This window comes from Parambassis ranga, unplaced genomic scaffold, assembly GCF_900634625.1.
Source record: "Parambassis ranga unplaced genomic scaffold, fParRan2.1 scaffold_121_arrow_ctg1, whole genome shotgun sequence".
Taxonomy (NCBI): domain Eukaryota; kingdom Metazoa; phylum Chordata; class Actinopteri; family Ambassidae; genus Parambassis; species Parambassis ranga.
In genome coordinates this window covers 22,274-40,672 of record NW_021144699.1, presented here as the reverse complement: position 1 = coordinate 40,672, position 18,399 = coordinate 22,274, and the positions used below count along the sequence as shown (strand labels likewise).

Here is an 18,399-nt window from a genome sequence, read left to right as displayed (position 1 = left end):
TGGTTGTGCGCCCTCTTGTGGTCATAGAGACAGCCAAAGTACGAGCTTCAAGGCCTGCTGGGTGTTTGTCAGATCTTTATTACACGTTAAACATGAAGCTTAATGCTGGACTCCACAATAAAAGCCTGTCTCCCTTCACAATAAAAGCATCACAATCTTCTTGTGTGTGTTGTTTTTGGAGTGACAGCGCTGTTTCACCCCTTACTACTCCAGCACCCTGTGTGTCCTGCCAGCTGTCCATCACATCAGTTTCCACTGATGACCCTTTCCCATAACCCCTTCCTCCCACACACACACACACACACAGACACACACAGACACACACACACACAGAGTGAGAGTCAGAACGACAGAACGTGAGTGAGAGACTTACAAAAATGGTGTCAGTGTTAAAGGTATCAATCAAAATGACAGAAAGACAGGTACAAATCTCTCTCTCTCTCACACACACACACACACACACACACACAAACCACACTCTCTGTGTCTTTCTCTGTCATGCACCCATGCAGACATATAATCACTCCCCCTACCACCAACAAATGCACACAACACACACAAGCAGACACACAAACACACTCCCTCCCTCCCTCCCCCTTACACACACACACACACACACACACACAGGCAGCCAGTGTGAGTATGAGTGATGGTTGCAGCTTGTGTCTATCCATTACGGTGGTCTGGCTGCAGACAGGTGAGCAGGCTGATACATGAGCAGGGCTTTATCTGCACTCACCGATTCCCCACGCCGTTTCATTCAGCGAGCCGCAGCGCTAACAGCCCCCCACCACCAATACACACACACACACCCTCCAACACAACCTTCACCTCCACAAAGAAGGGAGAATTTCAGAAAATGCAGCCATCATTTAAATATAATTTCATTTGGTTATCAGCATTTCATATTAGACACATGAGGCGGCTGTTATCCAGCTCACACCGACCCAATCACTCACTTGTTTTCTTTAATTAGTAATCACACACACACACAGCAGGTGAAGCGTTTGTGCTAAAACATATTTACACATGCATTTTGGGAAATAAATTAAAGGAAAGAAATTCATTATGTGAAGTTCATATTTCAAGTTACAGTGAAGCCTTCAGGCAGGATGAAGAAGGAGCTCCATCTGCTGAGCGCCGCTTCTTTAAATTAGCTCTGTGTCATAATGAAAAGCTGAAACTTTCCATAAATAAGAGTTTTTAACAAACTAGTAAAAACATGGCTGCTTGAATTAATGTGCATCCTCAGGTATTTGTGGCATTTCATTATGCATTTATCACATACACATTATTAAAATGTGGATTTCTACATTTTCTATGTGAATAAGTAACTGCACAGAGACGTGTCTGAGCGCTGGAACCAGACTTTGGCTTTTTCCACAGCTGTCTGTGTATCTTGTAATTTATAGCATGTGATCAGTTTGCTGTATAACACGACTAATAATTCTGATAATTATTCCTCTGTGAGCTCACACACCGGAGAAGATGGATACCCACATTATGTGCAGTGATGAGTCTATAGGTCCCGGTAGTGATGATGATGATGATGGCACAGAAACAGGCTATTTTTATGCTAAGCTAACTAGCTGATGGCTGTGAGTTCTAGTTAACGGCACCAAATGAGTCATGTTGATCATCTTGTGCCACTTTAAAGAAATAAATATATTATTATTATATTCTCACAACACTTGTTGGTAATTGATTTTTTTCTATTAGAGACAGATTTTGCTTTTTAAGATGGATGTTCCCTTACTGTCTCATTCCAGATTTCCAGAAGTGGAATATGTTTCACAGTTACAGGGACAAGACGGAGAGACACGAGGAAGACTCAAAAGAAGATATAAGGAGACAAAGGAACAAGTTTGAGACCATAGATGAGAAAGAGAGCGACGGAGAGGAGAGGAAAAAATTGAAGCAAAAAATAAAACGTCTCATGAGCACATGCACACACAGAGGCTCTGTGCAGCGTCACGTCCTGGAAAACACTCTCCTGCTTTAGTGTAATGGATGGTGGTGTCACACACTGAGCACTGTTTAACTTCACCACAGCAAGAGTGAGTGAGTGTGTGTGTGTGTGTGTGCCTCAGGATTGTTTGTGTGTGTGTGAGAGAGAGAGTGTGTGAGTGATGTCCATCCATCACACCTGAATGGCGCTGATTGCTCACAGGAAGTGCCCACGGCCCTCCTGCTTCCTGATTGGTCAGCCTGTCCCTTTGGGCTACCTGCACGCACTGAGGTTAAACAGTGAGACTAAGTTGATGAAATCAAAGTGTACATATAAAGAGAAGTGTGGTCTGCAACAGTCAAACATTTACCACTTATCGCCACAAGGGGGCATCAATGAGCAGATTCTCATATAGAAGTCTGATAAGGACTAACCACCAACTGACAGCAGACACAATAATAAACAGCTAACCCTATACACAGTATGTATATACTATATAATAGAGATCAAATGTATATGTTTACCATACAATATGGTTCAAATATATTTTACGTTTTATAATAAAGGGAGAAAACTACTAAATATGAGTGAACAGCATGCATGGACACCACACACTGTGCTGCAGCACAGAGAAAAGAAATGAAAAATCACATTCATTACAAGCATGCACAAACACACACACAGACCTGCACCACATTGTTTCCTGAACAAACATGATATAGCCTGAAGCAGATTCCATTAGCATAATAATTCAGGTGGTAATTTCCGTGTTTTCCGATATGTTTTGCTTCTGCAGGACTACAGACACAGGAGCACTCTTTGTCTGCATTATCCTAATGTGTGTGTCTGTCTCCTCTCTGCTCCGCTATTATTCATGTTGTCGGATGGTGTGACCTTTGACCTGGAACCTACACATAACGATAAAAGGTTATTTATTAAATGCTTTAATTACTACACACCTATACTCAAGAAACGCATCATTAATGACTCACAGTTTACGTGTTCACTGGCACACAGCCGAGGACTTCTACAGTTCTCAGGATCAGAATTCACTCTTACATGTAGAATCATTGCTTTAACAAAGTACCAAAGAAGTGCCTTGTGGATCCACACCGTTCACACAACACTGATAAATGCATTCACCCCCAAACTCTGGAACTCCTAACCCGAGGTGGGCCACCTCAGTGGCATCATTGATTCTATCAAACTCAAATTGTTATTTCCCTTTATTTTATTTGAATAATGTATTTTATCTCATTATTAATTCATTGTCCCCTTCGGTTTGCAAATTATTATAGTGAAGCACTGAGTTTTGAAAAGTGCTACATAAATAAAGTTATTATTATTATTATTATTATTATTATTATTATTATTATTATTATTATTATTATTATTATTATTATTATTATTATTATTATTATTATTATTATTATTAGAGCCATATAAACCAATCATCATTCACTGAAAGATGTGATTAATGTTCTAATTAACTCTTCAGTTTGGCTGCACACACTGAAATGATCACTGACGACCTCATGATTGACACCTGATTTGACCAATTATGTCCTGACTTCCTGTCCCTTTTGCTTCTTGTAAAGAAACTTTCATTAAAACTTGCTATTATCACATATTTTACATATTTTTATTAATAAAAAGTTATTCAGAATAAAATCAACTATAAATGTAGTCAGACACTTTTGAAAGTGTTGCACCTGCCTGATATGGACTAATTGGTTTTACTGTAAAAGAAATCACAGCATCAAGTACAATAGGCCTGAAATATGCATAACTTAAAATATATTATGTTATGGTGATATAAAACAGATGTCTTATAATGAAGAAGAGCAAAACAATTATTATTCGAATCACATCAGTTATGTGTGTGTGTGTGTGTGCATGTGTGTGTGTGTGCGTGTGTGCTTGTGCGTGCGTGTGCGTGTGTGTGTGCTTGTGCGTGTGTGTGTGTGCCAGATAGCATGTAATGAATTCATTGCCCAGCTTTTATTAAGTGGTCATTTGCATAAAGCAACACAAAGACAAAGCAGGAGCCAGCAGAGATTTGATTTACATAAAAGAAAAGAACTGTGTGTGTGTGTGTGTGTGTGTGTGTGTGTCTGTGTGCATGATTTAATGCATGCGGACCGTTGTGTGTGCACATGCATTAGAAACAGAGAGGAGAGAAATCAGGAAGGAGTCCAAGAAGAGGGAGATCTAAATCTAAATCTGCCACACATCCCAAAGATGCATTGCATTGTGTGTTGTGTTTTTGTAGTATGTGTGTGGTGTGAGTGTGTGTTGGTGTGAGTGTGAGTTGGTGTGAGTGTGTGTTGGTGTGAGTGTGTGACTGTGTGTGTTGGTGTGAGTGTGTGAGTGTGTGTCCGTGTGAGTGTTCCTCGTCTATAGATGAGCCTGTACGTGTGCTGTGGTGTGAACTCCTTCATCGTGAATAAAAGCTGTGTGATGTTGGATTTTGACTGTGCCCATAGTGACTTACTACATGATATACTTGTTTATATACTTGTTTATATTGCGCCATCGTGTGGTCATGTGAATAAGCACCATGCCAGTTATGTTCTGCCAGAGTTGGGTAAAAGGTTGGTTAAACAGCCATGATCCTCATGGCTCCTCAGGTCCTGGTCTGACAGTAAACGCTGGATTATTCTGACCCAAGACGTGTTGTGTGTCTTTGCAAAGTTCCTGCAGCAAACATCCAACACAAGGAGTGGAAAGGGTTAAAACGAAGAGGCAGGCTTCACTTTAATCTTCATAATGGAAGCTAAAGAGGACTAATGATACCTTCTCGGTCCTCCTCCCAGGCCTCCCTCTATCTGCTTCTCCTTCCCTACATCCACACCTCCATCCTTAACCCCGACCCTCTTTTCCTCTCTCTCTCTGCCTCTCTCTCTCTCTCTCCTCTCTCTCTCCCTCTCTCTCTCTCTCTCTCTCCCTCCCTCTCTCTCTCTCTGCCTCTCTCTCTCTCTCTCTCTCTCCCCTCTCTCCTCTCTCTCTCTCTCTCTCTCTCTCCCCCTCTCTCCCTCCCTCCCCTCTCTCTCTCTCTCCCTCCCTCTCTCTTCTCCCTCTCTCTCTCCCTCTCTCTTCCTGCAAACCTCTTTATTTCTTTGCTAGATCTCTCCCTCTCTTCTTCCCATCCCTCCATTCCTTCTCTCCTCGGACTCAGCGAGGCGTTACCACAGTGACAAATGGATCCTCCCACAGTGCAGCGTTGCCTCGCTTGTGTGTGTGTGTGTAGTTGTGTGTAGTATGCGGTGCCCATTTGCTTGTGTGTCTTTGTGGACAAACAAAGACATGCATGTTGTAGAACATGCATGTCTGCCTGTTCTACAACATGCATCTGTTTGCAGTCACATTGTGGGGACCTGCTGTGGGTTCGTTCTGTCAAACATGAGGTTTTTGAGGCTTGTTATTGGCTGAACACTGCTCATGATTAGGACAGGCCTCAATGTAATGTCCTGTGAAGAGATGGAAACATGAGTGAGTGTGTGAGAGGGCTGCAGCTGTGTGACAGTGACTGATAGCCGGCCGCGGTAAACGATGCAGAACTTCCTTTAATAGGAGATACAAGAGGTGGATAAAACCCTGCCTAATGGAGAAATATGACACGGGGGGCTGCAGGGGGACTGGGAGATGGGAGTGTAGATAGGGAAAGTGCATGAAAGAAAATAATATGAGGAGGGCACATGAGGAAGGAGAAGAATGTATATGTGATGTAAAATGAAATATGTTGTTATACTTCATACATTACAGGGGGGGGGGGGGCAGTAACACAGTGTGTGGCATGAGGTCCAAACACTGTGATGTTTTCTTTCATTCAGTCAAAATAGCCCAAATCACATCCATAAGTATAGAGCTAAATATGCCCCATCTTTGAGAAGCCTCCTCTTACTTTGGCAGTTCAGCAGGTGGTGTTGTGGATTTCCTTCAGTGACCACAAGGTGGCAATGTTTCACCAGGGTTTCCCCTACATGGGGTCAAGCAAAGGAAAACAGGTACAGTCAGCAGCACACCGACACTTTGACTGAATCAGGCTGTAGTGGGCTAAACACTAAATTTGATGAATACTTTACATTGGAACACATGTAGCAGAAGCGTTACACAGCATAGATCATTAGATAGATCTACAGCATAGATCTGTAGATGTGCCGTCCTTTACCTGAAGAGCCATAACCTCATGTCTGTAATTTGACACACCCGTATCTCCTTTACTGTACTTACTTTTTAATCAATAATTCTGAACGATCTCTCTTTAAATATATATAGTCAACATTGCTTTCTGCAGAGCGCTGTTCCTAGTGTCACCACTTGGCGGCGCTGTTGCTTTGTGACATCAGCTGAAATGAATCATTGCTTGTTGCACAGCTTCTCCACTAAAGCGGAGCCAGCGGAGGAAGTGTGGCTTCAGCATGTTTCCCAGCGGCTCAGTGATGCCAGCAGCTGATCCGCTGCTTTAACTCTGTAGATATTTCAGATCTTTAGAGCACTTTTTAGAATGCAGCCGGTACCAGATGTGACCCGTGAGTGCGCCCCTTTGTAGGATTAAATGTCGGACTGATTTTAATACAGGAAATCAAAGACAAAGGGTTAAAACGCAGCCTGTCCTCTCCCATGAAAAGCAGCTCAGGATAAAGAGGTGATTGAGATCACTGAAGTTCCTGATTTGCATGCAACAGAAATGGACACGTTCATCTCAGGTCAGCAGAGACTTAATGTGACCTGTCACTGAGCACAGTTTGCTCTGGGCCAAAGATACGAGCACATGCCTGGGTGAGGTCGGAACTTTCAAACACCAGCTGCCTGGGTGGTGCTGTGTGCAGGCCCAGAACCGATCCGACAGGATCTATGGAGAGTTTGTACATGTTGCAGACTCTGCTCTGACCTTACTGTGTGTGTGTGTGGGCGTGTGGGTGTGTGAGTGTGTGTGTGTGTGTGAGTGTATGTGTGTGTGGGCGTGTGGGTGTGTGAGTGTGTCTGTGTGTGTTTCTGTGTGAGTGTGTGTGTGTCTGTGTGTGTTATGTGCAGTTTATTACTCTGGTTACTTATTACCATCTGTCCTATTTCCAGGAGCTGTCCCAGCAGATATGAATACATACAGTTCACAGATTCAGCAGTGTTGTCATTCATTAACAGCTGGAAACCCCCATGTGTCCATTAAACAGACATGACCAGTGACCAGTGCTGTGAGGTAAACAGGAAGTGTGTGTGTAGTGTGTCCTTATGTGTGTAGTGTGTCCTTATGTGTGTAGTGTGTCCCTATGTGTGTAGTGTGTCCCTATGTGTGTAGTGTGTCCCTATGTGTGTAGTGTGTCCCTATGTGTGTCGTGTGTCCCTATGTGTGTCGTGTGTCCCTATGTGTGTAGTCAACATCACGCATCATGATCTTCTTCTTATGGTAAAAATATAAGACGTGTCATAACCCAAGCCAAATGTACTCTTATGAAATAATGTGTAGTGTAAGACTATTTCCAGCTGCTGTGGATCATGGCATTAATGTAGGCTACTGTATGATGTCATACATGTATATGTGGTAATGCAGAGTAATATACTGTAACAGAACAGTAGTAATGTACAGTAGTAATCCATAGTAACACATGGTAATGTAGTTATGTTCATGCCACTTATAGCATCATTGCATTGAAATGCAAGGTGAAAGGAATATGATATTATCATCATACATGGTAACACACAGGGTCCCTCATGGTCCGCCTGTGAAGCTTCAGGGTGGAGAGGGGAAATGTGTCATGTGTACACAGAGATTTGAATGTATCCAGCTGCTGTGTGCTGCTCATACTATACAGCTGTGAACTTATTAAAAACATTTTACATTCATAATTCCATCTGCTGTGTAGACATGAAGTTTAATGTCAGGAGAAGATGTGTGTGTCTGTGTCTGTGTGTGTGTCTGTGTGTGTGCGTGTGTGAGTGCGTGTGTGTGTCAGTGGGAGGAGCCTGGAGCACCTGTACCTCGGTGAGTAACAGGAGACAGACAGGAGTGACTGTGATCAGGAGAGGTGGAGGACGTACAGACTGAGTGTGGATGTCCTGAGCCGTGCTGTGGTCACACCAGCCACTCATCCCAGTCCAGCGTCAGCTGCTGCTGCTGCCTTCTGAACCTTTCAGCAAGGTGGATGCCACCGATCTGTTCTCAGTAAGACGTTTCTTGGTCTGCTCACCTCAGAAACCTCCACCTGTCGTCCTGGCTCTGGCAGAGTAGATGAATAATGGATCCTGGATCCTCCTCTGTGAAGGGACAAGAGTTAAAAGAGTCAGGTGAGACTTCAGCTTCTCTGCCACTCTGCTGAGAAGCAGCTTATTATTAACAGCATTCATGTGAGCTCTGACTAGCTTCCTGTCAGAGAAGTGTGGCACAGGTCAGGGAGGAGGACGCTGGCAGCTGCATGCGGCTTCATAAAGGCTTTCTGAATTCACTTCTGGATCCAAGAGGCTGCTGAACTTCACCACAGCTGCAAGGACGGCACAGCTGGACCCACATCTGCTTCAACAGGTGAGAACAGCACCGCCACCAAGTGTACTGAAGTGTTCAAGAGTCCTAAGAGTAAGTCACCCCATCTTTCCACATCACAAGAGTGTGTGTGCTCTCAGCGGACACACTGCTGCAATGTAAGAAACCTCCAACAACCAACCTGCAGGATGGTCTGCAGATGGTCTGCAGGATGGTCTGCAGGCTGGTCTGCAGGATGGTCTGCAGGATGGTCTGCAGATGGTCTGCAGGATGGTCTGCAGGCTGGTCTGCAGGATGGTCTGCAGATGGTCTGCAGGATGGTCTGCAGGATGGTCTGCAGATGGTCTGCAGGATGGTCTGCAGATGGTCTGCAGGCTGGTCTGCAGGCTGGTCTGCAGGATGGTCTGCAGATGGTCTGCAGGATGGTCTGCAGATGGTCTGCAGATGGTCTGCAGGATGGTCTGCAGATGGTCTGCAGGATGGTCTGCAGATGGTCTGCAGGATGGTCTGCAGATGGTCTGCAGGATGGTCTGCAGATGGTCTGCAGGATGGTCTGCAGATGGTCTGCAGGATGGTCTGCAGGATGGTCTGCAGATGGTCTGCAGGATGGTCTGCAGGATAACAGCAGCTCGCTGCAGGAACCGGGCCTCTGCAGTGTGAGAGGTCACACTGTTTCCAGAGAGTTCCATTCTGTTTCACTCGTATATTACCAGAACATTTAAAAAGCAGTAGCAGCAGTAAAGACTGAGAGCGGCGAGTTAGCATGCTAACCGTCCCGCCACTCAACAGAAACAGTGCTATGTGCGAGGTGTGTGTACAATAGTAAAAAGCTCTAAAAGTCCTCTTCAGGATCATCTGAGCTTCAGTGGTCGTGCTGTGTTCTGTTCTATGAAGAGCGTTTTATATCAGAGGTGGTAGCACAGTATAAATATATATAATATACAATATATATATATATCTATAGCGGCTGTGACTGTGCTGTTGTTGCAGTAAAATGTTATTAAATATTCAGTCTTATTATTAATGTTTCACGGAGCTGTTTAATGACGCCTGGTTTGTTTGCAGCTAATCGTTTTGCATGATGCAAATTTATTTAGCAATATCCATAAATCCATAAATCGGGAACCACACAAGTCTGGACCAGACTTCCAGCAGTGTGCAGGGCTGGAAGTTCTTGTTTCGAAGCCGATACTCAAAGTTGTATAGAAGCTGCATCACAGGGGACAAAGGAGCTCCGTGACAATCAGAGCTGATCACAGAGGGAAGAAACAATAAAACCATGTGCTTCAGTTTCTGTGTACTCAGCTGCTGTAGAAACCCAACATGCCCCGGGGCCAGAAGGTAACCACCAGCTGACCTGCAGCCAGTTTGCATGTCAGCCTCTGTTTCAAGGCCCATAGAACAAAGTGCTGATATCTGCTGGATCTACAGAGGCCCCACCCTGATGCTGCTCAGAGATTTCTTCATTTCTTTTCCTCTCTCTCTCTCAAATGCCACCGGCCCCGCCTCACACAGTGCAGGTGTAATCTGAATTGTTGCCTTATTGTCAGCCGTATTATGTAACAGTGTGGGACTTTGTCCACTCAGGAGGACGGAGGGCGGGTTGGGCTGCAGTCGCCTAGCTGCAGTTTGTTTGTTTGGAAGAAAGAAACACACACACACACTCATGGATGTCCATTAGCTCTGCATCCTGTCGAGCTTACACACACACACACACACAGTAACCTGAGCTCGTGTGCATCCACAGCATATGGACACTATTGAATTACACTGAAATATTAACAATGTCAAAGAGACAGCTTGGAAGCATGCAGGTTACACAGACATCACACAGACACACAGCTCATAATGAACTTATTTTATTTACCTTCTCTCTGTGTTTGACCTCCTTCCTTCTCCTCAGCCCTCCTCCCATCCTTCCAACATGGCGGAGCCGTCTGCAGGTTGGTGGAAGCTGACCTTCCTGAGAAGAAAGAAGTCCCAGCCAAAGGTTCTGTACGAGATTCCTGCTGAGGCCGTGTCCAACTCCAGCACCGCTTCCAGCGCAGCCACAGGATCCTCAGAGGACGCCGAGCACGACCCCCAGCTGGACGCCCGGCTGGAGAAAATCGTGGACAAAACCACGGCCAGTAAAGGACGCCACGTTAAAGTGTCCCACTCCGGGAGGTTTAAGGAGAAAAAGAAAGTGCGGCCCATGTTGGCAGAGAATCCAGACATGTTCCCTACAGAGGATCCTGCCAGGGACGAGAACCAGAGGGCTGGGAAGTAAAAAGGACACATGAAGATGCAAAGAGTTAACACAAACCTACACTCATGAAGACACAAAGACTCACAGGTGCATTTATAAAGTGAATGTATCACAGAGAACTCTCCTTTCATACGCATGCCTCTGGGGGGTGCTGTAGAGTTACACCAGTGAAGAGCATAACTTCCTGTCAGCTCCCTGCACACATGAGAGGGATGAAATCATTGAATCAAAGGCTCCTCCAGACCTGCAGGCAGCCATCGGCCTTCTGGATCAGATCCTAATAAAAATAGAAAATCTCAAGATTATGCATGAACAACTCACAGAACACACAAATATAACCACATACATGATGGATGTAGACTTTAAACACACAGGAACAAGCACTCAACAATATAACAACCATAAAGCTGAGTTTATCTAGATGACACCTGCACTTATTTACATTAAAAGATTTAGCACACAACCAGCCAACATGAAAACATGCTGCCAGTAACATCCACTAGAGGGCAGCCTCGCCTCTGGGCTTCATGTGAATGTTTACAGGGTCAATAACATGTAGTGACACAGTTCTGTCTTTTTTTTTATCTCAGGACAAAATAAATGGTGTGTTTGACTTTTAAATGAAGTTCTGTTTGGAAGCTTGCTGTAGATGAATGTTCAGTGTTTGGAAAATCATCAACTTGGAATCCATACTTATATTTGCAAATGTTTGGTGTATCAATGACACAAAACCTGGGACATTCATGTTTTTGTAAATGTTGTTGAAATAAATGATGTGTCTGATTTTAACACCTGTACCTCTGCTGCAAAAGTGATGAGCACACAGGCATCACGCACACACACGCACACACACACACACAGACCACGCTGACAACATGTGACCTTATGGAAGCAGGCCCTCTGGCGGCCAGAGGCAAACATGACACATTCTATCATTTCAGAGTTGAAAACATTTGAACATTGAATTAAAATCTGAAAGCAGCAAAAATCAACAACAGCATTTACTGAATGTATTTATGAATGCTGATCAAAGATCAGGATCAAAGATCCAGCAAACCACCATTAAGCTGATCTACATAATAACAACGTCGTACTATTACATTCAATTCACACATGTATGATAAGAACATGGAAGGCTTCAGAAACATTCATTACATAAAAATAGTGCATGTACTATATTACTGTAATATAAAAACAGCCAGCATCAAATACCACAGTGCCATCTGGTGGACAGAAAGGAAACCAACTCCTTGTAATGCTCCATGTTCATGACACAAGAAGCAGTTTCAGAAACATTTCAGATATAAAATACACACAAAGTCATCAGCACTGTAACATGTGACGTGCCTCAGTGTCACGTGGTGGACTGAAGGAGAGAGCTCTGAACCCAGCAGGGACGTGTTGAAGACTAAACCCTCTGAACTCTCAGACCGGACCTTCATCTCCTCCTGCTACTGTCTAACATCATGGTTTCAGCAGGACTCAATAAACAGTGCTTTATTACATACATCTCTTCACAGTTCTGTGGATATGTAGCATCATAAAAGCGTCAGAAAATGTCGATGAAGCTTCGCAGTCAGCTCAATTTCATTCAAAAGGTTGAAGCGAGACATCAGGACCAGGACCAGGAAGCTCTGCAGACATGAGCCCAACCTAACTGAGCACATCAAAGCCACAAAAAGGAGACCCACAAACAGCACCAGCAGAGGAGGGACATTCAGTCCATAGGTCAGGAGAGAAACTTCTTCACCAACCACATGTCAAACCTATGACGACACTGAGACAGAACCTGGTCCACCCGAAGGACAGAACTCCCAGAGACACACACAGCAGTGTGATACATGCAGTCCAGTGCAGTGAGGAACGCTCTGATCTGTACACTGGAGAAACTAAACAACCACTCCACAGAAGAATGGCTCAGCACAGGAGAGCCACCTCCTCAGGACAAGACTCAGCTGTTCACCTCCACCTCAAAGACAAAGGACAGTCCTTTGAGGAACAATGTCCACATCCTAGACAGAGAGGACAGGTGGTCTAAAGAGGAGTCAGTGAAGCTGGAAGAACCTTCCCTTAACAGAGGAGGTGGCCTCAGACATCATCATTCTACCACATACAATGCAGCTTCCATTCATTCCAGGAAGCTTCACTCCAACTCACCTGTGTCCAACAAAGGGTTAACCTGTCCCATCACTGCAGGAGGGAGCAGCAGCCTCACACTCGTTATCAGTCATTAGACACAGCTGAGCTTCAAACAAATTCACGTCAAAGGACACAGGCAAGTAAAGAGACATGCAAGTCCCCCCACAGACCCGCCGAGGTCCCCCCACAGACCTACGAGGTCCCCCCACACATGAACGCCCGTTTTCCCCCAAACAGAACTGATGAGGCTGCACGGAGGAGCCGAGAAACGTCTCCCAGAAGCCTCTGCAAGTCCAGATGCCCGGTGTCAGAGACCTGTTTACACTGATGATAAAAACACACACAAAGACCACAAGAAGCCAGCAGGGGGTCCGTTTTCTCATCTTTTAATAACACATTCATATCTATGCTCGTTTTTGTTTACAAGGAGTTTAAAACGTAAAAGTGTTGATGAGGACTAAAGGAATCAGGCAGGCAGAGAGTGAAAGTCCATATACTGTAAAGACCAAAAAAAAGGGCGCCATCTGGTGGAAGCAGGGAGACTTAGCACCCCACAGCTGCACAGCGGCAGCACATGGAACTCTTTACTGTTATTATCGTTTATTCATCTTTAGATTCAGAGGCCAGGCGTTGGAGTGAAACACAGGCCTCCCTGATTCCACCAGCAGCTACACAGTCAGATAAAACAACAGGTCCATTTGCTTTGTTTTTCTTTCAAACAACGAAAATTAGAAGTGAAAATAGATGATTGATGGGTGAAGGTCCTCGCAGGGCGCTCTGACTCATGTCGGCCTTTCACAGAGAGAAATGCTAAATGCACCCAAACAGAAGAGAGAGATACAATCTGCTGTCATAAAAGAGAAGAAACCAAAACATGGAGGATATTCTGAAGTTAAAGGTTTCATGAAACAAGAAAATCAAATGCAAATTGGATAAAGAATCTCTTTTATGTTGGGTTTACAAAGAAGAAAGTTAACAGGTTTGTCTCCCCTTCAGTTCATTGTTCCAAAAACAACTAAGAATGGAGAAAGAAAACAAAAATCATCTTTGGAAGAAGTAAAAGTTTTTTCTTTTCATAGACTATCCACTACAGTATATGGAGATGCCGCTACCCAGTTATTTATTTACCTATATTTCTTTTGAGCAACTTCTTTTTTTGTTCTTTTTTTTGTTTTTGTTATTTTTGTGTCCTTTTTCAAAAAAATTAACATTTACCTATTTGTTTTTCCCTAAGAGGTAGATCAACAAAACAATGACATGTTACAGGTGTGTCAGGAGGTGGGATCACAGGGAGGGAGGTGGAGCAGCAGGGCAGAGCGTCCGGAGGGTTCTGGGGCATTTGTAGCAGATAATAAAAAAAAGCAACCATTGTTTTGAATGGGCCTCACCGTCACTCATCAGGTGTCCCTAAAAACAGACAAACCATCCTCGACCCTGGCTGCCCTCCCCCCACACCACCCGCACCGCCCGCACCACGGTGTGTCCTTATTGGGTTTTTGTCTTTTTTAATCATGTATGTTTACAGTCCCATCTCTAAGCTTCAAAAACTGAAAAATAAATTAAAGTCAAAGAGTGAAAAAGTGACTGTACTGTAACAAACATGTCTGACAGCTCTCGTCTTGTTTTAAAGAAAATAAAAGAAACAATCTTTTAGCTGAGTTTGCTCATGCTTTGAGGTAGCGTTCCTAGTTATGTGTCAAGAGGTTTGCTCGTTACTTTACTCTGTCCCTCTGCAGGGGTGAGGGGGTGAGGGGGTGAGGGGCGGGCTTTGTTTCAGATTAATCAAGACTCTGAGCCCATTTCTGCTGATGAAAGGAAAATGAACAGTGTCTGTTAATGTGTCTGTCGATGCTCCGCTCTGCTGCCACCAACAGGAGGCTGTGATCGCGCTGACAAAGGACCAGACCAGCGAGCTTCTCCCTTTTGCATATACTTTACAAGACTGCTGACCAGTTCCAAAGCATCCCATTATATTCAGAAGCATCATCGCCACCAGCAGCCGTCTGAATTCATGACGCACAGGATGGCACCTTAACCTGTTCACACAGCTGTGTGCGCTCGTACGCTTGCACAGATGTTAGACATTAAAGCCTCAGCTTCGTGGACATATTCAACAACCGCTTTATAGCAGCTAGCATGTTAGGCCTGTGCTCTATTGACCCACAGGTACAGACACTCAGGAATAGTCAGCATCAAAATAACGTTAGGGGTTAAAAACACTGGTATGGTCCTTTAAACCAAGCTGAAGATTGGTACATCAGCGCTGTGTTATTCATATTAGTGTGTGGCAATGGTATTGATATTTTACACTGTGGCACCTCACACTACCAAACTCTGTCCAGCAGCTGATACTTCAGTACATTGCTCGCCTTGCATAACAAACAGAACTTCTTTGTGGCTCCTGGGTCCTGACAGCACAGAAGAACCCGCCGAGCTGTTCTGTGCCTGTCAGGATGCCGGCCGGCCGTTTTACATTCTCGCCTTCAGAGAGTGGCAGCGGGAGGCAGCACAGCGCGCCTCAGCTTCACCCTACATCTCTGCTGTACAAACAAAACAAGATGAGAAGAGCTCAGCTCCAACATGAGACGTCACCGCGCCAAGAGTCCGGAGACCGTCCAGTGAGGTCAGTGTTAGCAGCCGAACATCATGACTCTTTACTGCATTTTGGACCGAGCCCCTTCCTGTGTGTTTTGGCACAGTTACTGTCATGGACTGAGCTACGTGTTAGTACTTCCTGGTATTTATAGCTGTGTTGTTAATAGATTTGTGCATTCAAAAGCAAAAGAACAAAAAACATGATCAAATTCAGCTGTTTTCATTTTGCAATAGAGTCAGAACATTGATCGTAATAATAAAAATAAAAAGGTTAAAGTAAGAAAGTCAAAAAGGTCTTGAACAGAAGTGAGCTAAACGAGCACGGTGGAGACCAGCGCGAGAGAGGGGGAGGGCCCTGACACGCCCACTCCCCAAATGAAATGATTTTTTAATGAAAGGAAATGATATAAAGACTCCTCTCAGAGTACAGAAGGGGTGAGGACAGGGACAGGTCGGAGGGAGAGGTGACAGCACCGTCTTCCTCCCCCATCCTTCCGCCTCCTCTTCCCTCTTCTTGATCTTTTTTTGTTTCCTTAAAGTTTTGCATCAGGTGTTCTCAGTCGTTTCTATAGTTTGTCATCACTTAGTGCAACAGTCCGTCCCCAGATGTCACGTCCAAATAAAGCTTGCTGTATTATCAACATAAAAATCCAATCGATGAATCCTAACCCAAAGCCTGGGGCTGAAGAATGAATCCTAAATAGCGTCTTGGTGGTTGTGAACAGAGCTCTATGGTTTGGAAAGAGGTGGAAACCGAGATCAGCACCTCTGCACAAAAATGGAAGCATGGACACGATAGAACAGACTTCTACCTGTGTGTGTGGGTGAACGCGTACGGGTAGCCGAGGTGTGTGTGTGTCGGTGTGTGTGTGTCGATGTGTGTCGGTGTGTGTGTGTGTCGATGTGTGTGTGTGTCGGTGTGTGTGTGTCGCCGAGCACAGGTAAGACATTAAAAGGTTGTGAGTGGTCTGGCAGTGTCTTTCAGTGACTTAGCTTTTCTTTCTCAACGGCTTTTCCCATTTGGAATTTTTAAGCTTTTTTTCCAAAAATACAAAAAGTATGGTGGTCACCTTTTAGAACGTGTAAATGTACAGGTTTTCATCTATCACACCGCTGATGTTGTTTTTAAACTCCCATTTTTTTCCAAATAAAACGTTCTCTCCGTCCTCGGTCAGCTGGACGCAGACGGAGGCGGCCATAGCTTCTCGTCCTACTTTTTTCTGCTTTTTTTTTCAGTTTCACCCAACCACATCCCATGACAAAAAAAAACATTTAAAACCAGTGAAAACACCTGCACACACACACACACACACACTGAGCGCATATATGTAGCCAACAGGGAGTATCTGAGGTGTCGTGGTCAGTGCACAGGTAATAAATATTCACATTCAGAGAAGTCAGAGCTAGTTCTGGTCTGTGTGTGTGTGTGTGTGTGTGGGGGGGGTCTGTGTGTGTGTGTGTGGGGGGGGGGGGTCTGTGTGTGTGTCTGTGTGTGAGATGCCCTCCACTGCTTGTCGGACAGCTCCCTAACCTGAGGAGGCTTTGTAGGGAGAACCTATTTGAACACTTAAAGCCCTCTCGTAATGTAATTTGGTGCTTCTTGATGATGTCATCAAAATAAGGCAGGAGACGAGGGTCCCTCCGAGCACGCGGCGCACCAGAAGCCGTGGTTTGCATGGTTCGGATAAACAGTGAAACGCGGTGCGTTCAGTCTCCGCATGCGCTTCGGGACCCTCGCTCGAGTTAACACCACTCCCCATTGGCCAATTTTCTGGCTGCTCCAATCACACTTCAGGAAGACAGAGAGCATGTTTTCCTCAGCTGAACAGGCAACATGGCACTCCACCCACTTCCTCTCTACACCTCCATGTCATCCTGAACTCAGTCAACCATCATCACACCAAAAAAAAACAGAAAAAATAACCAAAGCAACAAGACAATACTAAAAAAAATTACTTTTTTCTTAAAAAAATAAAAAATATTCAGGACTATCAGCTCTTCTTTTCTTTTTTCTTCTCATATAAAACACCAGCAAGCAAAAAACGTTAGGAATACTGAGGTAACTTTACCCTGAGGTAGGTTTTCTTTTTCATTTCTTCTCTAATCTTTTCTAATCTTGGCAATGAGCGTCCAGGCGTCGCCCCTGCCCCTCATTATCATACCAGGCAGGGTCTGGAGGCTCCGCCCACAGGCCTCTGGCAGATTGGGAGAGAGAACGAGGAAGCCGCTCCTTCAGTCTGATTTTACCCTTACTGAGCTCAAGGCAGGGAGCTTTGGAAGACTTATTTCTTTTTTTGGTTCCTGCCAACAGCCAAGGCCAATCCCACTCCCCATGAACACTAGAGTCATAATTCTGGTGTTAAACACTCCACCCTGTCCCAGACTGGCCTTGGATGTCCAGCGCCGGACAATGAGCAGAATGTCTCAGACACACCTTGTCTTGTCTGCCATTGCCAGACTCTCTCCTACAGATGTGAACGTCACACCTGACTCGCTGCCTTCAATACATTCACCAGAGGGGCCGGGCTAACTCACATATCATATATATAATATATATAAAATATGCCGTTTAAGGTGCGGGCCGCTGACCAGCGAGCATAGCATGGCAGTTTTACCGAAGCTGTTTCACATGTGTGAGCTAAGCCGCTGCAATAGAACTGCAGGACCAGCTGCGACCTCCGCCTCCCTTACTGTCTCTTGCTGCGCCTTCCGCGGCACGTGGAGGTGGGCGCTCAGCGTCTGCCCCGCCCCCAGCCTTGGTTGTAGGCTACAGTATGCTACATATCACAGGCAGGGGACTGGGAAACAAGACGAGAGCCCCCTTTGTTTTTTTTGTTAAAGAAGGCACGGCGGCCAGGCGCAGCATTTCTTAACTTTTACATGAAGATTATATATTTACAACCTCACATTTTCTTCTTCTTGTTCCTAAACTCTCTGCTATTCAGAGAGCTGTTTGTTAAAGAGCAGTGTTAACATCTGCGGCCCCTCTTC

At 44.8% G+C, this 18,399-nt stretch overlaps 1 protein-coding gene across 3 annotated transcripts; it reads left to right on the top strand.

Moving 5' to 3' along the window:
- The first annotated feature begins 7,941 nt into the window (after window positions 1-7,941).
- On the top strand, window positions 7,942-11,471 carry LOC114429368 (proline-rich protein 15-like protein A). 3 transcript variants are annotated; one of them, XM_028398246.1, is made up of 3 exons: window positions 7,942-8,233; window positions 8,320-8,468; window positions 10,330-11,471. In XM_028398246.1, exon 3 carries the CDS (start codon window positions 10,351-10,353, stop codon window positions 10,693-10,695), a length of 345 nt encoding a protein of 114 aa, XP_028254047.1. In that variant the 5' UTR covers window positions 7,942-8,233; window positions 8,320-8,468; window positions 10,330-10,350; the 3' UTR covers window positions 10,696-11,471. The 3 variants fall into 3 exon arrangements, with proteins under 3 accessions (XP_028254047.1, XP_028254046.1, XP_028254045.1); XM_028398245.1 differs by having other exon boundaries at window positions 8,309-8,468; XM_028398244.1 differs by having other exon boundaries at window positions 7,942-8,468.
- The last annotated feature ends 6,928 nt before the right edge of the window (window positions 11,472-18,399 follow it).

Excerpts from the sequence above, each read along its gene's own strand:
- LOC114429368 (XM_028398246.1), top strand. The coding sequence starts at position 10,351 with ATGGCGGAGCCGTCTGCAGGTTGGTGGAAGCTGACCTTCCTGAGAAGA.